Source organism: Micromesistius poutassou (genome assembly GCF_964030765.1).
Source record: "Micromesistius poutassou genome assembly, chromosome: 5".
NCBI lineage: Eukaryota > Metazoa > Chordata > Actinopteri > Gadiformes > Gadidae > Micromesistius > Micromesistius poutassou.
In genome coordinates, this window is record NC_140275.1 from 14214953 (window position 1) to 14239494 (window position 24542).

Consider the following 24542-nt stretch of genomic DNA (forward strand, 5'->3'; position numbering starts at 1 on the left):
ACAGTGAGAGCAGTGGTTTCATATCTGGGGTTCCATTATATTTTAGTCCCTCATGAGCTCACCAAAGTAGTATGATTCATCATATTCTTATTGGGGCTCAACTGAACACAGTTCATCCTGACTCAAGGTGACAAAGGGAGAATATTTATTTTAGGATTTCGATTGATATTGTTTTTCAAAAATACTGTCGAATGGCATGTTAAAAACAAAAACATACCATTAAGTCCATTAAATACTTCCACTGAATTTCTGTAACATCCTCCACAACACAGATTCTTGAGGTTGTGATAACGTGATTGAAGAACATGATTTGCCACTAATTATTGATGAGAAATGATGTCATCATCATTAACAATGAAAGATAGACAACATTAATAAAATTCCCTTTTTTCCACATGTTTATCGTGACCATACAAAATCCTTGAATCCTGAAACAAATCACAGAGTCTTGAAGGGAAAAACAGCTCAGGAACCCATCCTGATAGGAATATAATTGCAAAGAGGCAATCTGATTGCTTATAGAGGTAAGTCTGTTTTTATATTGAGTAGTAGTGAGTACGGATTTTTCCATGGAATGGGATATGATCCCTGCAGGGTTAGGGCCCTGCTATTCTTCAAACAAAATCGAAATTGGCGTGTTTCCACAGAGAAACGTGCAATATTGCATCAAAATCATAGCACCACATTGGGCTTGGATCGCCAGAGTGAGTGCAGGGCTGGGGGCACACAGCCGAACTCGCTGAACCCTTTACACACGCACACGAAACGTCACTGCCTGCAATTGGTCAACGACACCAGGTGAAAGACTACGTCTAACCTCACTGCAACGCATGTTATTGAACAGCCCACAAATTGCAGTGACATACCCTGTTGAAATTGTTGTTTTTCGACAGCAGTTCGAGAGCCTATGTGAACAAGCCCGATAAGATTTTGTTTTAGCTAGTTCAAGGCATTTGGGGTCAGGATTAAGGTCAGGGTTAGGGTCAGTGTGCACTGTGTCTTACGCCCCACAGGTCACACAGCACTGTCTCTGCACCGAGCGCATGGAGCAGCGACCCAACAGCTTCAGCTTTTCACAGAAGCGGGAGGAGATGCTGTTCTTCTTGCACGGCGCAGCTGAAACACAAAGACAGGAAGGGATGTTCAGAAAAAGAGAAAACAACTGTGAAGGACCAACCGTGGATGTAGATTCCAGCATACAACCGACTCTGTCATATTGATAGATATTTTCTAAAGGAAGGTGGAGTTTCAAATACATCATGGAGTCAATGCATATGACCAGGTTGAAATCTGGAGACCAGTCTAGTGGTTAGGATGTTTAACCCCTAGGCAAAAGGGTCTGGGTTCAATTCCACAAAGTCTACAGCCTACCTATCCTTGGCACCCTAGCTGCTCATTAAGTACATTTATCTGAAGAGATTCACTGTAAATGGCTTTGGATAAAAGTGCCAATTGACTAGAGGGTGAAATAGTAAACAGTAAGTGATCTGTACCTGTGTGGTCCTTGCACTCTTGGATATTGCACTTCCCATGTGTGTCTGGCCGCGTGACATCGTCACACAGGCCGTCATCCATCACAGCAGAGTTCTCCTCGCTGACGCACTCCATCACCCTCTGCTGCACACCCCCACCACAGCTCACAGAGCACTGGACACACACACACACACACATGCAGGCAAGCATGCACACATAAACACACACACACACACACACACACACACACACACACACACACACACACACACACACACACACACACACACACACACACAGGTGTCAAAACACAGACACTGTCATGACTATAATACCTACATAATCCTGTCATCCTTAAAAACATTTAAGGTGAAATAAAAAACCACGTCCATACTTGACTTTTATATTAAATAATAAAGTGACATAGTCATATATAATATAATATTACATCTATAGTATTAAAACATGAAAGCATGATTAGCATGAAGATGTGTATGTGGGGGCCTGACCGGGCTCCAGCCGCGGGGCTCCCAGTGTGTGCAGGGCCTCAGCAGGCAGGGCTCGGTGCCGTTGGGTCTCCGAGAGGCGCTGCAGCGCCGGGGCCCAGGGCAGGACACCTGCCGCTCCCGGGCCCCTCCACCACAGCTCTGGGAACACTGAAGGAAGGGCGGACCCGACAACCCACGGTTAGGTCACGATAACACAAGCCGTAGCATGTCACACTAGCGGTACCATGAGGACGGGCATGGGAAGGCAGAGAGGGAATCGTGGATGAGATGAGAAACTTCACCTACAGGAACTCAAGTCATGCGTATATACATACGGTACAGACAGCCACAAAGAGATGCTGTACACAAAGAGAGACAGACATAGATACATAGTGTCACCCTCTTAAAGTAATGGCCTAAGTCATATTTTCAAGTTGTTCAGAAAACAGAAAAAACTGAACCATAGAGTATAATATACTTTAAATATGGTTCAGTTTTTTCTGTTTTCTGAACAACTTGAAAATATGGCTTAGGCCATTACTTTAAGAGGGTGACGATAGATACATACATACATACATACATTCCTATATACATTACATACATACATTTATATATACATACATACATACATAGATGGAGACAGATAGAAAGACACACTGTAAATAGATGGATGGATGGAGTGATGGATGGATGGATAGAAGTATAGATAGAGGGATGGATGGAGGACGGAAGGACCGTTGGAGTGGCCCTCACCTCTCCCCAGGGTGATGTGTCCCAGGTCAAGCATGGTCTGTGGGGGCAGGGCAGGCTGCTGGGGGGCCTGGTAGATAAGGCTTGACAATGGAAGGGCCTTAGAGGCCGTTTGGTCTGCGCGTCCACACACTGGACGTCCCGCTGTCGTCTGCCAACCACCGCACAGTCCTCTGGACACTAGAACAGGAAAAGATAGACACAACGAAGGAGAAGGAGAACAGTGAGGGTTGAAGAGGAAGAAGACACAGCCACATGCTGATCAAATTGTCCAGATCTGACGGCCAATGAGAGTGTCGGAAGGCAAATAGCAATGATTGAGATCAGTCAGCAGCGTTGATTTTATAGTGACAAGGTTTAAATCATTCAAGATGGCCAACAGGTCAGAACATGCACGTTTCATGTGGGAGAGAGCTTTATGGACAAGATCCCTGGTCTCCATCTCGCAGATAGTGCAGAGTGGGCCCACAGAAAAAAAAAAGATCCACAGTTTTTGCGTGTCAAATAGGTGAAAGCAGTTTTGAGTACATTCAAGTGTCTAATCCTAATCTAATTTGACATATACCACGAGCAAAAGTGGAATTGATTGTACTCCTTTTTTATAATATTTAATTTATTATGAATCTATTTCTGCAAATATTTTTTTTTTGGGGGGGGGGGGTTCTGTCATTTTAATAGTCATGTTGTGCCCAGACCACAGAGGAAACCCACCTTGGTCCAGTTGGTGTTGAGCCAGGTGGCGCAGGGCTGCAGGTGACAGGTGCGCGCCGGCTCAGGCCTCTGCAGGCTCACGCAGTCCTCGTCGCTCTGGGAACTGCACACGACCGTCCGCCACACCGCACCGATCCCACAGGACGTAGAACACTGGCCAAACGAGATCACACACACACGCACACGCACACACAAATACACACACACACACACACACATGCTTACCTCGTCTTTGGTGCATTGTATTAAAAAAAACAGATACGGGGGGGGGGATATGATTCACGTCAGGTGAATCATATATGATATGATTCATGTCATTCAGGTGTCATGAATCAGGACCCCTCACCTCGCTCCAGTTCCCCGCCACCCAGAACACGTCCCTGGTGACGGGCTGTGCGGCTGCCGTCGGGTTGCTTTCGTGCCCGGTGGCGTCGCTGACCGCGGGACGCTTGGGTCTGGGTCTGGGATTGGCGGGACGGGCGTTGTCTTCGGCTCGAGCCGAGTGTCTCTTGGAGGCCGGCGCTGCGCGGTTGTTCTTCTTGGGAGAAGAAGAATCGGCCGGCTTCTTCGGCTTAGCGTTGCGCCCGCTGGTCTGAGGTCTGTCCGTGGTGGTCAACGTCTTTTCAGTGAAGGACGCCGGGGCGTGCGTCGCGGGCCGGCGATCGTTCGACGGCACCGAGTGGCTCCTGGGCGCGGCGGCGGTGGTCGGGTGGTGACCCCCGTGCGACCAGTCGGTGTACGGACGAGTCGCAGGCGTCGTCTGGGGTTTAAAGAGGGTGTAGCGGCGGGCGGTCTTTGCGGCCCGTGTGCCGGTGCTCGCGCGCGGGGTGGTGTCGGTGGCGTAGGCCTTTGCAGCGGGCGCTCTGGTGGTGCGTGCGGGTGCTTGCGTTGTCGCATGCGAGGTGGGGACCGCCACGAGCGAGCGGGGCGTGGTCTGGCCGGGGGATTGAATAGGAGCCACCGCTAACTTGGCCGGGGGCGTCACGTCTAGATCGATGATGCCCTTCCCGTTCGTCGTCTTCTCGTCATCAGGAGGGTCAAAGGCGGGAGAATAGGGGACCCCGTCGTCTGTGCTTCCCTCCTCTTCCCCCTCCCTCTCGTCTTCCTCTGCCCGGTTGCTCTCGGGGTTCTCCGCCACGGCGCTGGGTTCCGTCGGGGCGGGTTTCCCGCCGTTCTCCTTCTTCACGATCAGGTTTCCCTTCACCGTGACGTCAAACTCGTAATCGTCGTCGCCATGCAGGATCCCAGGGGTCGCGTCGCCAGGGGAGACGGTCGTTCTCCTGTCTGCTGCGGTGTCCCACGGAGCGGACGTGGGTGAGGGCGTGGACGGCGCGTGGACGGTGGTCACGGGTGTCGTTGGGACCTTGGGGTGCGCGGTCGTGGCGTTAGATCTGCTTTTAGGCGGGAAGAAACGGCGGTATTTGGGGGGAGGTCCGGGGCGTCTGCGCAGGCTGGAGTTGGGGCAGCTGTGCAGGGCACACAGCGAGCGGGAGCGGGGCTTGGTGGTGGGATCACAGCTTCTCCGCGGCGCCAACACGCACGTGACCGACCGGGATCGGACGGCTCCGCCGCACGTCACCGGACACTGGAGGAGGAAAGGATTGAAGGTAAAACATATGTCAAATAAACACCGAAAAGCAGGGTTTCATAGTTCAAACAATGAAGGGATAAAGAACAAGTCTCTGACTATAGTCGATGTACCCTGGGTCAAAACAGACCGGGAGACATAATAATAAATTAATAATAATAATAATAATACATTCAACTTATATAGTGCTTTTCTAAATACTCAAAGGCGCTTAACAGAGTGAACACAGAATAAAATCATTAAACAATAACGTATATAAGTAAACAGATAAAAAGATAAAACAGGATAAAAATAGGGAGCTAAAAAACTGAAATAGGCATACAAGACTAAGATAGTTAAAAGGAGGGAGGGGAGAGAAGGGAAGGAGTTTATGTGTTGAAAGCGATCTTGAAAAGGGGAGGGGCTTTGAGGGGCTGTTTAAATGATGGGAGTGTGCTAGCCGGCGCATACTGATCTCCCAGAGCCACACAAAACACAACGTTGACGCCGGGGGGGCAGCTTACCTCATCCCAGGCGCCCACCGCCCAGTCCTGTCCACAGGGAACCTCTCTGCTGCAGGGCACTATGGGCTTGGGTTTCAGGAGGTGCTTGCAGTCCATGGGGTGCAGCACCCTCTCCTCCCCGGTCAACGTGCGGACGCACAGCACGGTGCGCTTCCGCACCCCGTCCACCCCACAGGTGGTGCTGCAGTGCTGCCAGCCCCCCACCCACCACCTGGCAGATACACACGAGGTCAGGGGGTCAGACACGTCAGCACGTGTGATACAAGCCGTTCCGGGGAAGGAAGTGGAGGCGTGACATTTATGTTAAAGGCTGAGAGCAACCAGCGGGCCGAGTGTGGCTCTGGGTCTGTCATGTGCCAAGGGTGACAGCCCGTCTGTCGAGGGGTCAGGTCGGTATGTGTTAGGCATGGGCGATTCGCGAATGGTTTGGTCAGAACAAACAAATCCTGAAGGTGACCAGCGAGAACTGATTCCCAAAACAAGAGAACTGATTCTTTTTTTTAACATATAACACAAATATGGTCACGTAAATACAAGATACTAACGAACAGAACTTTGTTTTGTCGAACGTCGAGTCTAAAACGTTCTCATCGTGGTTGAGGCCGCTTGGGCTATTCTTCTTAAAACCACACACGTGTAATGCTCGAGCGGCGTCATAGGCTAATGCTACAGAAATTTGCTGTTTTTTTCCGACCTTCTGGTGTTTTAAAAGGATCCATTTGCGGGCGTACCTCATATTTAAAAGAAAAGTGGTGAGGCCAGACACCTGAGATTCCCTGCCAAATGACGTAACAGACCATATGACTTAATGAACTGAACGAACGAATCAAACAAACGATTTGTGATATTGAAGGGAACTGAAAGAATGCCCATGCCTAGTTTTGCCCATGCCTAGTATATGTGCATAGATTTGCTTTGTGCTTTGCCTAGCCACTAGCAAGATTTACTGTCATTATAGTACCTTCCAAGCCTGAGAAAATAAAAAGCTGTATTGTTCCATATCTAAGGAGTATGAGGAGTATATGGAACAATGAAGCCGATAAGGATCTTAACCTGAGCTGTTTATTGTCTTTATATATCATTTATCATTTACAGGAGGCACTTAATACAATGTTTAATGAGACACTCACAGTATGTATCACAGAAGTGATAATAACCATTCATCTAAATGTAATGATGACTTTGCTTCGTAAAAAAAAAACACATGGACAACTAATACATTCAATAAAAAAAAGGACAAATCCTTGGGGACCAATCACAGGGATTTGTGTCCAGTATATACACCGACCTCGCTGGGCAGTCCATGCTCTTGCACTTGCGGTGTCGGTCCTCCAGGCGGATGGTGGGGTCACACAGGGTCTCGTCCACCACGCCCATGTCCACCTCGAAGCAACGCGCAGGCTGCTGCTGCTGCCCTGGGAGAGGCAGGCAGGCCACGCCGAGGAGTGGAGGAGTGGAGGAGTGGAGGGGTGGAGGAGTGGAGGGGTGGAGGAGTGGAGGAGTGGAGGGGTGGGGGGGTGGAGGAGTGGAGGAGTGGAGGAGTGGAGGGGTGGAGGAGTGGAGGGGTGGAGGAGTGGAGGAGTGGAGGGGTGGGGGGGTGGAGGAGTGGAGGGGTGGAGGGGTGGAGGGGTGGAGGAGTGGAGGGGTGGAGGGGTGGAGGAGTGGAGGGGTGGAGGAGTGGAGGGGTGGAGGAGTGGAGGAGTGGAGGGGTGGGGGGGTGGAGGAGTGGAGGGGTGGAGGGGTGGAGGGGTGGAGGAGTGGAGGGGTGGAGGGGTGGAGGAGTGGAGGGGTGGAGGGGTGGAGGAGTGGAGGGGTGGAGGGGTGGAGGGGTGGAGGGATGGAGAGGTGGAGGAGTGGGGGGGTGGAGAGGGGGGAGGAGTGGAGGGGTGGAGGGGTGGAGGGGTGGAGGAGTGGAGGAGTGGAGGAGTGGAGGAGTGGAGGGGTGGAGGGGTGGAGGGGTGGAGGAGTGGAGAGGGGGGAGGAGTGGAGGAGTGGAGGGGTAGAGGAGTGGAGGGGTGGAGGGGTGGAGGAGTGGAGGGGTGGAGGGGTGGAGGGGTAGAGGAGTGGAGGGGTGGAGGGGTGGAGGAGTGGAGGGGTGGAGGGGTGGAGGGGTGGAGGGGTAGAGGAGTGGAGGGGTGGAGGGGTGGAGCAAATAACACACAAGACCAATGGAATGTTTAAATGCAATCAAGATTTGAAGCGCTAAGTCCACTTAGAATGGGGAGGAACATGGGCCAATACCGACCTAGGCCACATGTGGTGCTGCAGTCTGTCCATGCGCCGTATCTCCAGATGTACACAGGATCCGTCACTTCGTTCCCAGTGACCGGGCTCTTCTTGACGGTGTACTCATACTTTATACCAGGGTTGGTCTCCTGGTACAGCAACTGGACAAACAAATAGAGAGTTCATCCACGGTTCAACCATCATCTTCATTCAGAAGCCTGTGATCCTCAATCTGTCTGTCTGTCTGTCTATCTATCTATCTATCTATCTATGTCTGTCTTTCTGTCTATCTATCTATCTATCTACCTATCTATCTATGTCTGTCTTTCTGTCTATCTATCTATCTATGTCTGTCTTTCTGTCTGTCTTGTCAATCTATCTCTGTCTGTCTATTTACCTATGTCTGTCTGTCCGTCTGTCTGGCTGTCTGTCTGTCTGTCTGTCTCGTCTGTCTGTCTCTATCCATCTATCTATCTCTTTATGTGTGTGAGCGTGTGTCTGTCTGGCGTCTGTCTCCCGGGTGAAGATGCGCCGGGGCGGGCGGGCGGGCGGGCGGGCGGGTGGGGGGGGGGCCTCACCTGGAGAACAACCGGGTTCTTGGTGGGCCCCGGGGCCGTGAGGTTCTCCATGTTCCCGCTGCGCTCGTAGAAGAAGGTGGTGCCGCCGGCCTCGTACTCGCCGTTCCACTGGATGATGTAGTTACCGTTGAGGAAGTAGTCCTCGGGCTCGGGCCCCCGCAGGGCCAGGAAGTTACCTGCCTCCTCCACCTCCTGCACCAGGATGTCCCGGGCCCCTTGGGGGATCACGCCCACGTCCACGTACCCTGGGAGGGGCCGATGTGGGGAGCTGGAGGTTAATGCAGGGCCCACCGTGGCTGCTGCCTCACCCTTAGCATCCAGACTACCAGACAAACTGCCTCAGATCTTTAATAGAGGGTGGGCTGGAACCCCGGGGGCCCGCTGGCATAGGCTCGTGTGTGTGTGTGTGTGTGTGTGTGTGTGTGTGTGTGTGTGTAGGCGTGAGTATGTGTGTGTGTGAAGCTGTGTTTGTGTGTGTGAGTTGGGGTGTGTGGGTGTGTGTGTGTGTGTGTGTGTGTGTGTGTAGCTGTGTGTGTTTGTGTAGGTGTATGTGTGTATGTGTGTGGGTAAAGCAGCTTTTTTCTGTGTATGTAGGAGTGTGTGTGTGTGTGTGTGTGTGTGTGTGTGTGTGCGTATAGCTGGGTTTGTGTTGGTGTGTGTGTGTGTGTGTGTGTGTGTGTGTGTGTGCGTGAGAGTGTGTGTGTGTGTGTGGGTGGGTGGTTTGGTGGATGTGTGTGTGTGTGTGTGTGTGTGTGTGTGTGTGTGTGTGTGTGTGTGTGTGTGTGTGTGTGTGTGTGTGTGTGTGTGTGTTTGTGAGTGTGTGTAGTCCACGTGGGGGGTACTTCCCTGTCTCAGTATTTTTATAGTACGAAAAGGGGGTTAAGAGGGGGCTTGTAGGGGGAGGGCTCAAACTGCTATGAGTGGTTCTCTGGAGTTTAATGATGTTTATGGGAAGGTGTGTGGGTGTGTGTGTGTGTGTCTGTCTGTCTGTGTGTCTGTGTTAAGGCAGGGGGGGAGTAATTCCTTGCGTTTAAAGCTTTTGAAGTCTGACACATCTGTGGTGGTTATCTAAAAAGGATGCTGTACGGGGAATGCAGACACACACACACACACACACACACACACAGAGAACCAGGAGAGTGAGACAGAGAGAGAGATATAGAGACAGAGACAGAGGGGGAGAGAGATAGAGAGAAAAAGAGAGAAAGAGGAAAAATCTAGAGGAATATAGAAAGAGATAAAAGACAGGATAATGAAAACAACGCAAGTGAGAGAGGGATAAAGAGAGAGAGAGAGTGAGTGAAGGAGGAATGAAGAAATAGACAAAGAGCGAGAGAATCAGCTCAGAGTACAGTCTTCCGCCACGTTAATCTCTTTGGTGTATGTTGATACTGGGGCTTGTGGCTAAGTCACTTGTCTCTGACCGCAGTGTAACAGCATACCCAGCCACAGACAGCAACTAGCAAATAGTTTGTACAATTACAGACCCCCCAACGCACACATGCACTCACACACAAGCGGACAAACACACACACACAAACACAGACATGCACACACACACAAACACAGACATGCACACAAACACACACACAAACACACAAACATACTTTATTACACAAGCAGAACTAGCAGCTGCATGGCCTGGAAAAGAGAACGGCCGTGCCAACAACAAAAGAACACAATGGCGTAATGCTAATTAACTGCCCTGAAACAGCTTTGTGTCTATAAAAATACATCTGATTAATGCCAGTGATTCCCAGGCTATTAGTCGCAGGGGAGTCATTTCAAAGGGCGTGAGTCCAGACGGGCTTTAGCAATTAACAAACTTGCGGATTACATTCTAATTAACTACATTTTGTAAATCTCCTGACCCGTTTGATGTCCGCCAGGTCGTGTTGCACGAGAACTCACCGAAGCCCTCTCCTCCGTCGAAGGTCTTGTAGACAGTCTCACAGCTGGAGCCGTCTCCCAGACACACGCCGCAGCGATCCTCCACCGCGTTGGAATCTATCCCATAATCACAGCCCACCTCCTACAGAGGGAAATCAAACAAAGACACACATGTATACACACCCACACACCCACGCACGAAAACCTGTTCCCGTATTGTACCAAACACCTTAGAGGTGTGGTCCATTCACGTCCTTTTTTATTTCACCGTTTTGTTTGTAGTTTTACCCACATAGACATTCCTGCTTCTATCTACATGGTAGTAGTGATGCTCATGTAAACTACCCTTTAGACCTGAGGACCTTATATGACAATATAGTTTGTCCAAAATAGATATTCCTGGTCCAAAGAACAAACGATGTCTCTGTGGTTAGAGTTGGTTGGGGTCCATCCATGATATAAGAAATTATTCTGTCGTTTTGGTTTTCTGTTTCTGTTTCAGTTTATTTTTAAATACATATGCTTCTTCTACTGCTACAGCCATAAAGCGGTGCTCTGGGCCTGCTCTGTTCCTGTATTTCATGTCACTTTGTAGGGGTTTTCTATACCCACATTCTACATCTACAGCCCCTGAGTCTCTTACCCGGCCACACTACCTTGCACACTCCGTTCACGCAGATGTTTCGGGAGTTGTTGTTCATGAAGCAGGGCGTGCCGTCCGTCACCGCGTCCAGCATCTTCTCAGAGAAGTACTCCGTCACCGGCCGGCAGTGCAGCTCGCACGGACCCACTGTCACACGCAGAGGACCGGGGTTGGTTTCAGCCTTAAATCTGCACTATGTACGCTTTCCTGTTAGCAGCCTCTAGTGGGGTTGAGTTGTAGCTACAGTTATAGCTATATCATTTTCAGAGACACTGACTGCCATCTAAGATTTGGCTAATGAGGGTGGGAAAAAGTTGACCAGAATAAAAGGTTTTTCCTGGATGGAATGACTTGTGGATGCGTCTTATTCTTGACAAACTTTCTGGTTCAGATGTTTTTTTAAATGGAGGAAATAGCTGCAGTAGAAACTTATGCTTATACTGCTGTTATGCTAACTTGTCCCCTTTTATCTTGCCCTTTGGGCGGTAAGGGTTAGGGGGGCCATAAAATGTTGCCTGCAAATGCCTGCCCTTTGAGACTGCAGCTGTGATATACAAATCACATTGACTTGACTTCATCCAGATGCTGGCTGGAAACAACATGAATGCTAGAAAATTAGATCAATACAAAACTTTTCTTCATTCAATGTGGTGGCGGCACAATGAATGTGCTTCAATATGTTTTGTGCACCCTATGTCAGTTTGTTTTATTTAATGTTATCCCGGATTAATGTTTTTATGTGTTTAAATTTCTGTCACTCATAAATGTTAAATGTTAATTGAATATTCTTATTTTTTGTATTACAGCAAATTATATACCACAAGTACCTATAATACAGCAACTTACCTGAGGAACGATATGTCCTCTTTTAATATGATGCCCCCTATTGACCGTCTTAATCAATTACACACAATAAAACTAGGGGGAAACCGTAAGAGCATAGAGGAACTGCATAAAACCATATCATATTTCTGCATCGATAAAGCTGCCTTAGGTACACTGTTGGTCCTGTGCAATTTTTACGATTGGTTGGTCCTGTGCAATTTTTACGACTTTGGGACACATTATAAAGACCACCAGATGATATTGAATTACTATTTAGTGGCCATGAACGCAGGGAGCGTCATACAGTGTAATGCTGATGTTGCTATTTTTAGACCGGGGAACTCTTACTTGGGTTGGCGACAGGGATCCACTGGTACAGTTCATTCTGGTAGGGCACTGTGTCGAACTCGCTGCACAGCATCTCCCTGAAGCTGGGGATGTTCTTCTGGCACCGCTTGGTGTTGCAGGTGCGATACCGCTTCCTCTCCCCTGTGCAGTACTTGCCACCGAACTCTGGTCTGTGGACATCATTGGGTAACGGTATTCATATTGCAATAAGGGAAGTATATGTTACAGGCTATTGAATGAGAGATTTTCCTAATAGTAATAATACTATAGTACTTATAATACTATAAAATACTATATTATTGGTATGGCATAATAACTTGTGGAAAAATAACATGCTGTAACTTAAATGTGTTCAAATGGAATGACTGAAGAAGTGAATTATGGGAAGTGAAGGCGGGAGAAAGAGAGCGAAAGAGAGAGAAAGAGAGAGAGAAAGACAGAAACAGAGAGACAGAGACAGAGAGAGAAGAGAGAGAGAGCGAGAGAGAGAGAGAGAGAGAGAGAGAGAGAGAGAGAGAGAGAAAGAGAGAGAGAGAGAGAGAGAGAGAGAGAGATAGAGAGAGAGAGAGAGAGCATTTGTTAGGCTCCTGTCCAGAATCAGTGCTTACTTGGGGTTGTTGCATTCCCTCTCTGCAGACTGGACCCCAGAGCCACAGGTCCTGGAGCAGTGGGACCACGTGCTCCACTGGCCCCAGTCTCCGTTCACCGTCTCGGGGAGCTTGCCCACGACCACACACTCCCCAGAGATGCACCACTGGAAGCGGGGTCAGGGGTGCATTGGAAATTGTTTTATAGGTTACTATGATAACAATAATTTGGCATGAAGCACAGAGCACAAAGACTTTTTTTTTTTTACAAATTACACTTTCATTATTGTAGTATCTTGAATCAACATATTATTATACATATTATTATTAATATTATTATTGTTACCATTATTGCTCATAATTCTTACATAATTGTCTCAATCCAAGGATTTATCAATAATCAATAACCACTTGAGAAAGAGGAGATGTTCCGGATGTAAATTACCTTCTCAGGCCCACAGCGGGTTCCGTCGATGGGGGAGTCCAGCTTGGAGCGACAGGTGCCATTCACAGAACACCAAAGAATCTGACAAACGTTCTGAAAGAAGAGACGGAAAATAATCGAAAGAGAAAGGGAAATGAAAAGGCCACTGTCGGGCTTGGCGTGTGAATCTGACTCTGTGTATTAACTCTGTGACGTATGTTGCTGAATTTGGATTTCAACGGATGTAATAAACAGCGAATTCATCGATTTCATCGTCTATGTTTTTATTCAGGTTATCACCAACATACAAACCAAAAATGCAGCTGAAATCTGTCAGTGAACTAGTAATCTATGTTCTCGTTCCCTTGTGGAAAGTTTTAAATGAGTGAAAAAACTGTCTTAACCTTTATTGCCTTTGAGTACAGGATACGTACATCAACCTCAGGACAGAAGGTTGCATCCGGGCCGTACTGTAGCTGGCACTGATGATGAGTTGTGTAACGGACACCCAGACGGGCCAATGGCGTCGTCAGATCTCTCTTGGAGGGCCGGTCGTCTAGACAGAAGCCCCAACCACGACTAAGGGAGCGAGAAAAAGTTTAATGAATATTTGACTGACATGAAATAACATAAAGTTAAAAAAAGGAAGGAAGATGAAGAACTATGGAAAATAAACTGGAAAGCATCTATTTAATCAGCTAAAAGTTTGTTTTGATTAAATTAACTCAAACACAATTATGCTTGTGATCATTGGACCCATAACCCTTACCCCGTTAAAATCACCCAAAGACCACCCACTTTGATAAAAGACTGGTTGTTCTAGCCATATATTATGATAGTCATAACAACAAACCATGTTATTTAATTAAAACATTTGGAGGGTGAGTACAATTTGTAGTACCCTATAAACCGAAGATGGAATTTTGTGAGGGAAAAAGTTGACAAAATATAGTGAAAATTAGTGAATAAGTAACATGTAACAATATCAGCATTTCAAGTACTATTAGTCATTACTACAATACAATAGTAATTCATTATTTCAATACTATTTCAATAATTTCAATAAATAAATCAAAAATAGGAATGAGTGCTACAATAGTGCAGTCGTGTGGCAGGTGTGACGGTACATGACAGAGCCCATACTCTAGGAAGCGTGTGATGTACTCCTTGGAGCAGGAGGACCAGGTCAGAGGGGAGCTGTCATACATCAGCTGCCTGGACATGATGAAGGGGTGTCTGCCTCCTAGCTCACAGTCGTTCCCCTGGCCGTCGTGGTGGATGCCAAAGCTGCAAACATGACAAACATGACAAAGGTACATTTGAAGATTAAAATCGGATTTGCGTTGGAATTGCATACTGTGCAAGATGGTATATTTGTATTTATAAAACGGGTGGCTTAAATCAAGTGATCTGATTGGTTCCCAACTGTTGTATATTGAGCGTATACACACAGCTATGATGCCCATTCAGTTTACAGAGTTCAATATCACTCCGCGCCTAACTTGAACTGAAGCCTAAAAATATGTTGATTGCTGGAGAGGGAACTGCTCGATAGTAGGCTAAATTGCCGGCAAACCAAGCGACCGTCTCTAGCCTAGCCTTCTCTCTGAAGGACGCTACAGTGTGTAGCAACCACCGTACACTTTGCAGGCAGCCAGGGACTACTTTTTTGTATTCGTGTCGGAAAGTCTGAAAAAAATGCTTTTCCGACTTTCTCGTTTTTTCAAAATTGAGGGTGTTTATGACTTTCATTTCGCCATACTTACGTAACCGTTTTATAAAAGCAATAGATCACTTCAGTCAGTGAAATGTTCTCATTATACCACAGTTAAGGGGGTCGCCGTCCCTTAACTGTGGTATAATGAGCACATACCACAGCCTGTCATGATCTATTGCTTAATTGTAACCATATTGGAAAATGTCATTAAATTAACTTCTTCTCACTTTAAAACACACACACACACACACACACACACACACACACACACACACACACACCACACACACAAACGTCAACATTAACAAACTATCAACATATGTCACTACTCAGTGAACCAAATACCAAATAAATAGTAAAGTACATTACACAGCAAACAAAGTATAAACCAATCCTCTGCTGGTAGAAGTAGGGGCTTCATTGATTGAGTCACAGACTCACCAGAGAGGGGTCCACATGTGCGTACCTGTGGCCCATCTCGTGAGCGATGGTGAATGCCACCGGGAGGCCCGAGTCCTCGTTGATGTTGCAGCTGCGGTGAGGCTGACACATGCCAGAGAGGTGGGACAGGCCCAGGGTCTCACATGGCTGGTTCGACCCGACACAGATGTCCTTCCTGGGGTCCAAGCAGCCACCCAGCCATGTTAATGCACGCATAGCTGCGAAGCCTTGAGATGTAGGAAACTAAGTGTGCGTGACTTTGAGGAAGTGTGTGTGTGTGTGTGTGTGTGTGTGAGTGTGATAGTGTGTGTGTGTGTGTGTGTGTGTGTGTGTGTGTGTGTGTGTGTGTGTGTGTGTGTGTGTGTGTGTGTGTGTGTGTGTGTGTGTAATAGTGTGTGTGTGAGTGTGTGCATGCGTGTGTGCGTGTCTCACCTGGTAACCAGGACGGCTACATCGTGGTGAGCAGGGTGCGTGTCACTCTGTGGGTTCAGGTTTTTCTGCCAGGCACAGAAGCTGGCTAGAGTGGTGTCTGCATGGTGAACAATCTTCAGGTCTTTCTGAATAACACAGAATCAACAAGCGCATTGAGACCACCGTGTTTCCTTCACTATGAAAGAGATACATTTTCTCAGAAATGTTCACGTGATACACAGGCCCACTCCAATATGTTCCCTTAAAAATACTTTTTATTCAATTATTCAAAAGGTATAGGTTAGCTGCTAAGCATGCAAAAGGACCCATGGTAAAATCAATGTAATATTTAACCAAAGTTGAATGCCAATCAATAGGAAAGTAGTCTTGCAGTCATAGTACATTAATAGCACTGTATGTGTGTATGATTCCAGAAAGCTGTAACTCAGTGACAGTACCTCTTCGCCATGTAGCAGGATGAGGCGAACCAGAATGATGTGGACGGCGTTCCCGATACTGGCATCATGGAAGATCCCAGCCACCTGAAGACATCAAAGACCATTCAGTCACAAACTGTTTATCTACAACTGAGATGTCTTCAAAGCATTCCACCAGTGCTAATGTGGCTAATCTAATCGTACAGTTACTATTAAATGAGGAAAATGTACTGATGGTTTAATAAAGACAGAGTGAACAGGCTTGAGCCAAGTAAGTAGCCAAGTAAGCGACTCGACCGTAGGTACGATGCCTGTTGTATAATTGGAGTAAAGTATCTTGATCAAGGACACCTAACCAGTAGATTGTGAACCTTTAGGCTGGGAATCCAACACCAGAACCACCACCGCGCTCACCACACACACACACACACACACACACACTCATTGGCTCACCATGTTCATGATGGTGAAGATGTAGGACTCCACATTGTCGTGGCCGTGGTAATCGATGAGCTTGGAGTCGGCCACCACCATGGTCTCCACCCAGCGCTCCCTGCTGACGGAGCGGTGGGAGCGCAACGGACCTCGGTTCTCCTCCGTCTCCCAGGCCTCCCTCTCTCGCTCCACCCGGACGGAGGCCTTCGGACCATCTGCACCGTTGGTAATAGGGACCGGGGTCAACAAGATAGTAGGTGTGAGTGTAGTGTTCCTTTGCCTTTTGAGTCGGGTTGACAAAAAAATGTAGTCAATCCCTTGTCCTCAAAAAATCGTTTTTTATACAAAAATCGAACGTTAGTGGAAGAGAATAATGTTACCGTCCTACAGAGGGCGCTGTTTATGTATTTGCCTATTGTCAATTTGCATCGCTACATTCTGTTATGTTCAGCCACAGAAAAATAATAATAACAGCCAATGTACTGTTAGAACCCTAACAAACAACCTTAAACCACAACAAAATAAACAATTACACCAAAAAAGTTTATTATCGTATTGGAATATTTGCAGAATCACAATCCATATTTTATTTTCACTCAAAACGTGTTATACTGTATAGCAAGGTCCCTGTTAATACCCGTCCCTAATTGAAAATGGACAGCGTCACCGCTGCCGACACACCAGGCATCGAGACAAACTTTACAATGTGCATCACCATTTTGTCGGTACACGTGAACACACACATATATTAACGGCCCCACCTTTAACCCCACAGGGAACGGGTGCCCCCTGGGTGCCTGAGCTGCGTCTGACTCTCCGGTGTTCTTCCGGAGTCGCTCTGGGATAGACAATGTGTGGCTGCCGGCCGTCCTCGCCAGCGGGCCCCGGGGCCGGCTCGATGAAGAAGTGTCCCTCCGGCAGGGAGAAGAGCCCTCTCTGTGGAGGACGCAGACGTTACACTGAGAATGCTTTCGACAGGTAAACAGTGGCTCAAATCAACCATGCTTTAATAGTTCCACAGCCCCACCCCTTTAAAAGTGAGAGGGTAGACTTCTTTGAAGCTTGAGAAAGGATAATTCCTGAGGCGGTTCCTGTGGAATCCATCATAATAGCAGACTTCCACGCCTCACGCCGGGGGGGTGGTTGCAGCAAGGTATGCCCTGCGTGTCCCTACTGGTGCGTCAGACGCCTCCTGCTTAATCCATATGCATAAAGCAACAAACACGCATGGACATGCACACGCACACACACACACACACACACACACACACACACACGCACGCACGCACGCACGCACACACACACACACACACACACACACACACACACACACACACACACCTTTGCATACACATATACACAGATACACACACACACATGCACACACACACACGCACACACACACACACACACACACACACACACACACCTATGCATACATACACATATTCACACAGATGCACACACACACACACACACACACACACACACCTATGCATACATACACATATTCACACAGATGCACACACACACACACACACACACACACACACACTAGTATGCATACTACACATATACGTACAGATACAGAAATACACACACACACACACACACACACATATGCATACACAAATATTGTATATACACACAGATACACACACACACAGAAATACAAATACAGCTGTACACCCTGCACACAGAATACATGCAAGCACATACTTGCAGACAGACGCTAGTATGCACAGATACAAACACACAAATGAACACTTTGCAGCATTGACCTTGTGTTCTTAGTGTGCCCTCTCCTTCACAGGTTACTGAAGCTGTCCTAGGTAGGTGTGACCTTTGTGTATGTGTGTAAGTAAATGTATGCGTGTCTTTGTGTTAGGGTTAGGGTGTGAGCACGTTTGTGCAAGCGTGTGTGTGTGTGTGTGTGTGTGTGTGCATTTGTCTATGCCTGTGTGTGTGTGTGTGTGTGTGTGTGTGTGTGTGTGTGTGTGTTCAAACAGACCCATGATAGATAGGGAGCTTCCCCTGCATTTTCTTATTCTTCAAACTCACAAAAGAGAGAAATAGTGAATAAGAGATGGGTTGATATTTTCCTCCAGAGGCACAGAAATGGAAGAGGATATCTTTGCTCCCAGGAGCACCGCTAATCATTTTCAGTGACAGGCGTCAAAATGAAGATTTTTCTCATGGACAATTTTCTTTCTTTCTTTCTTAAAATATATATCAACACACACAGACACACAGACAATGTTCAAATCAGCGACAACCTCTATGATTTGTCTAACAATGTTATGATTGTGATTGTGGTTATTGTTATGACTTTAATAAACTATGTATCTATTGAAACAGAACAAGCACGTCCCCTTGTCTGCACACATTACATGCAAATGGTCCTGCTGTTCAGAGGTCTCTCGATCTGCGTTTTTAAGCCACACACTGCTGACTCTGGGCATACAGTGTGTCTTGATTAAACATGTGTACATCATCAAACAATATTTCTCTTAGAGCCCTTGGAGCCCTGGGGCGCGGCCAGTGTTAATCCTCAGATGGAGTTCACATAGTTCAGTTTGGTTCCCCCTTGTAGCAACAACACCTGTTTCAATAAATCTGCCAATAAGAGAATAAGTGAAAAAACCTCAGGAAACGAGATGATTTTCATGTCAGACTAGGGGCCACGGTAGTATGAAACATGGCCATTAAAAGACAGGAGGACTCAAGGACATGTCTCTAGGACCTTCTATTTTCATTCTGGTGGAAAACAGGTTGTCTAAACGCTCTTTTAGTGCAACAGTGCATCTGCCAATATCCAATGCAACACATGTAAAAACTAGAATTGACAGTTGTGTGTTTCCTTCCAAACTGCACTTTGAGTCCAACAATACATGTCTACAACAGCCCTGACAGAATGGCTGGAGGCGCTGTGGCGGAGGTTGCATTATTCTAGTCCGGGCGAGATGGAATGACTGAAATGGGAGCAGGCTCCTCGTCAGTGACTCAGTCTGTGGCCATTGTCCAGGGATCCTAATGTTGCAATGGGCTCACACACAAAGCATGCAGGCTGATACGCTCCGAAGCTCCCCTTTGCACACGCTACCCAGTGAGCTTTTTGCAGACATGACTTACACTGCTCGCTAATGTTCCAAACCCCCATTTCCCTCGGCTCCCTAATCATCTCTGTTTAACTTAGTTGAAAACCACGCACTGTACCCATGAGTGGTGCTCCGTTGGACTCGTGTACTTTTCCCTCTGTGTTATGATTTGAGACATGTCCTGGAAGTCCGAGAAGAGGAGGTGGTGGTGGGGGCAGATCCAGCTGGAAGGAATGCTACAGTGAGGCCCATCCAAACATTCAAGAGGTTGCTCTGCAAGATCTGTATGATCTCCATACCAAACGCAGCAGCACCGTGCAACCCTTTTCAACATGGATTTACTGGCGCAGTTGCAGGGTCATCATGAAGATGAATGGTTTTTCTTATCTACATCTTATCAAGTGTGATTATCCTTGATGTGATAGGCTTACATGTTAACGCATAATGTTCAGTGACCAAAAACAGGGAATTAGTTTGTTGATTCACTTTGTCCTGACATGTTGACTCTCGTCAGTTGTATTTACGTTAAAAAAGGGCATGAAACCAAAGGAAAATAACTTCAGGGGATTACTCATTGTGGGATTGACTCAGAAACCGAAAGCTCTGCCAACTACGAACCACCAACTGGAACCTTGAACGGTGGTCCCAGTACAGTGTCTACCCTTCTCCTCCTCCACCTCCTTCTCCTCGGCTCACTTTAGAGGAAGAGTGCCGGCGTGTGATGTGTCAGTGCCAGGGGAGGTCAAACTAGCTCAGGTCTGTGTGCTAAATACAGCCGCCATGTGGAACTGCTTTACTTTGGTTTCCTGCTTCTGCAGCCGTTTGTAGTGCGGGCCAAGTAGGCCAGCAATGATCCCTCTTGCCTTTGCCGCAAAGCCCCATATGAATAATTGTTCCACTATTGTGATTCCACTAAGATATATTTGGGACTTGACGTCCTAAGTAGACAAGTACGAGTCATACACTTCAATGAAGACGTTGATTTACAGTTGGTCTGTCTGGTTTTCCAGATATTTTCTCTAAAAGAAAATAATTACATAGAAGCTAACATTTGTTCCCTGTGGGTGAGTGATGAGGAGATTGTGTCCTCCAGGAACCGAGGTGGTGTGGAGGTGTAACTCCAGGCTAATGGCTCTCAACTTGTTTTCACTTGTGTTTTTTGCCTGAGGGCTAAAACTTCCCTTTGTTTGGGCAAAGGTTTTGAATAATTAAATGGACCGTGCTGAGACAACGATTTCCATCCTCAAGTCAACTTGTTGTACTAGCTAGTATTTTATATTCAGTATTAACTAGTATTTAAATTAGAATCTGTACTTATAACGTTCCTTATTATGTACCTACCAGTAAAGTATTTGAGGCAATTTCTCATCTCTTATATCCTAACCTTCCAAAAGAGTTGGGTTTGTTTGCTTGTATCTGATATCAGATGGAAAAGCCATAATGCAAACGCCTGTAATTACTCATATGTTATGCAGTCACTGAACAGCTGTTTTAACAAACCATGTGTCGCTTTTTTTTTCTCCTGGAAACAAATACAAAAAGTAGATCTTTGGCTGACACAGAATCCTTTGGAATAGCTGTAGGGTTTCCATAGGGACAACTCAATCTATGGGAGTTAAAGGAGAGACAAAAAGCATTCCCTGGGGGGAAATTATTTCATGTTGTGTATGTTGTATATGTGTGTGTTGGTAACCTACAATCAACTTTTTTTTCATTTAGGAACCTGATTATGGCTTATGAGATTTAAGAGACTTTTAAGGGACTCCTTCTTTCTTTCTATAGTTGATTATTTATTTAATTCATTCATTCTTTCTTTCTTTCTTTATATTATCCCTTCTTTCTTTCTTTGTTATATGATTCATCTCCTTCTTTCAATTGTTTTTTCTTTCTTTCTGTTTGTTTCTTTATTTCTTTATCTCTAACGCTTTTATTATTTTTTTTATCTATTTATTTTATTTTTGAACATCCCTGTTTCGGGTTCCTGGGGGTATCTGACCTGAAAGGCAGCTGTCACATCTGGGTCACCACAGTGCCCTGCTGTGGAATGGTCTGGCTAAGGGTTGAGTTATTGTGACCCTTCTGACACAACACAAGCATACAACTGCCTGAATGGACTTGACGAGTTCGCCTTTCAGGCTACGAAGGCATAATCTACTTCTTCGGAATGTAGTTGATTGCAATTTTGTTTATTTTTTTAGACCATTTACATAGTTATGGTAAGTGTTATGGGTGAAAATGGGTCACAACCAGTGGAATACATGTTATTATGTCTATTTTTAAAAATGTTCACACTTTTATATTAAATAGTACATGTTTAGTAGCTTCAAAAACAAAGGAATTAACAATAACCAAAAATATGTAGCACTTTAGATAATTGTTAGCATAATAAGGAACCACTATCCAGACAACCAAGGTAGGCAGGAGTGAGGCAAGACCCTGCTTGAGAAGCATTCCTGCTGAGGGGAATCCAATCCAGCAAGGAGTCTGCTGGGTTGGGACTGACACGTCTTATCCTTCTGGAAAGGGAAGTTCAGGCTTTCACACACTTGGTCTATCTTCCTCGTCATCGCTGTGTGTTCACAATGTCACCACAGCAGGTGTTTGCATATTATTCTATATGTTATGTATAAATGTATATATATATGTATCATATATACACAGTTTAAGTTTGCCACTTAAAAATGTGATAGTAGTCATGTCCAAATGGATAGTATAAATATGATATTGAAGGAAATACAAGGTCATGAAATAATTAATACAGAGCAAGTGTCCATTGGTTGGATTCAGATGTAGTCTTTAATTTAAGCAAATCAATTAGATGTAAATCCTTCCTTCTGACCTGGTCTCTCTCTGTCAGCCAATAAAACTGTAGGCTATTCAGATGTTCAGAAAGTTATTTCGTTTTATTTATTTATTTTATCTGCAGTGTAATGTTGCCACATGGACAACTGAGTGTGAGTTTCAGGGCAAGGAAAGTACCGGACATGTTTAGCATACATGAGGAGACGGGGTGAGGCAGTCATACAGTCTGTCCGTCAGTCAGCCAGTCAGTCAGACCAGTTGGCCAGGAAACCAGCCAGTCAACCAGTCAGCCAGTTAGTCAGTCAGTATGAGACTCCGGCACAGTCAGCCAGCCAATAAGCCAGTAAGCCAGCAAGCCAGTCAGACAGACAGTCAGCCTCTCAGTAGATCAATTGGTCATTAAGTGACTGATTTAGTAATCGATTAAGAGTAAAAATAGCAAAAGATCAAATGTGATGTATGTGTGTGAGACGTGACCTGTCTCGCAGACCACTAAGAGCTTATTATGCTGCAGAAAAGTGGTTCAGCAAACAATCCTCGAAAGAGTCGGTGCAGGGCAAACTAACAGACAGAGCACTGTCAGTAGAGGAGGGGTGTGGGGGGAGCTGTAACCGTCTAACCCACATTACAGTCCACACAGTATGCCCCTCACACACATGCACACGCACACGCACACACACACACACACACACACACACACACACACACACACACACACACACACACACAGCACAATAAAACATTTAAAACGATGCATGAGCCTATGATGAGTCCCTTACCAGTCCGCTACAGGTGCTGACGGCGGCGGTTCCCCGCGCCTGGTTGACCGTGACGGTGCCAATCAGGTGACAGAGATCTCGCGCGGAGGGGAGACGACGATGTTGCGCCGTCGTCGTGTTCAAACTCCCGTTCCTCCTCTCCACAACGTAGTCAAGTGAAACAAGCTGAGTGTTCGCCGTCAGATTGAAGATGAGACTCCGACCTTTGTAGTCTATCTGATAATAGACTCGTTGGCTCTCCGTCTCCGGCTCCAACGGTCGCAGGTCCCGCTTGAGTCGCCCATCCCCGAAGTGATGGGACAGTGTATGGGAGATGAACCGTCCATCGAAGTCGACTTTCACAGGATGGACAATGGGCAGATCTGACTCTGTCGCGTGCAAGTCATCTATATAGGATCAAATGTAGAGGAGAAGATCATACTGATGGAGGACAATCAGGTTGCATACAACCCAAGCTTTTCCAACATTGAATGCTTTATGTGTTATGAAATCAACTGTAACCAAATTCCTTCAAAACAAACACAAATATAAACCCACTGACCTTTAATAAGGGATAGAAAGCTGCCAAACTCGGAGAACTCATCGTGGCCGGACGCCAATAGGAAGACAAAGTGGAGCAGAAAGAAAAGAACCCGGCTCTCCTGCGAACATTGCATATTTCATTCAACCGAACTCAAAAAGCAAGAAAAGGTTGCCAGACATTGGAGGTCCATTGGCGTTACAGGCGGTCCAGTGACCACGCCGAGCTCGAAGGACCCAGAGTTGGGCTGTGCAGATGAACGTGTCAAGGAATGAGCCCTGCACCGGGGACAACACGAACGGCAGGAGAAGGAGAAGAAGGAGTCGGAATCACAGAACATTAAAGCAGGAGAAAGCTCCGATTGTGCGAAGGAAGGGAGGAGTGTACTTTGGATAGTGTCTTGTTTCTTATAGCGGGGACTAGGGGGAGCAATAACCAACCCATAGAGAAGAAGCCAGAAGACCACTAGCCTATAAATATGATATAGTGTGTGATTGTGAACATCAACCACGACGGGAAAGTCTTTTTTTGGACTTAATGGACTTAGGCCTATGGACTTTTTATTTGTTTTTGAAACAGACGATAAATATGTTTTATTCGGGTTATTGTTTGGTTCAGATAATAGGCGCTTAGTAGGCACTTTGCCTACTTATTGTAGCCTATAATTTCAGAATTAGGCCATTTATTGGAGTCATTGGTAAGAAATGGCAAAGCCATCCATCTGCTATCAGTGGACTCTGTGAGAGTAGGCTATATCTGTTTCTGGTTGACTGCGCCTGACTTTGTGTGAGCAGCAGTAGGCTACGAATACGATAAGATTGTAGACCGCTCCCGGCTCCTTTCTGACCAATCAGGTAATCTCTTCCGT

The 24542-nt window shown here is 46.6% G+C and overlaps 1 protein-coding gene across 1 annotated transcript; it reads right to left on the reverse strand.

Annotated features, from left to right (window-relative positions):
• Nucleotides 1-320: 320 nt before the first annotated feature.
• Nucleotides 321-23810, reverse strand: LOC311342853 (A disintegrin and metalloproteinase with thrombospondin motifs 12-like; the record flags this gene model as incomplete). The annotated part of the gene is made up of 24 exons (XM_084467686.1): nt 321-1116; nt 1494-1647; nt 1983-2129; nt 2715-2891; nt 3423-3575; nt 3769-5007; nt 5514-5724; nt 6802-6928; nt 7759-7900; nt 8318-8562; nt 10229-10349; nt 10864-10997; nt 12024-12193; nt 12632-12777; nt 13056-13148; nt 13469-13613; nt 14178-14321; nt 15218-15367; nt 15625-15749; nt 16062-16145; nt 16494-16690; nt 17237-17411; nt 23155-23540; nt 23696-23810. The coding sequence occupies 24 exons, from the start codon at nt 23808-23810 to the stop codon at nt 1001-1003; spliced, it is 4896 nt and encodes a 1631-aa protein (XP_084323812.1). The 3' UTR covers nt 321-1000.
• Nucleotides 23811-24542: the final 732 nt, after the last annotated feature.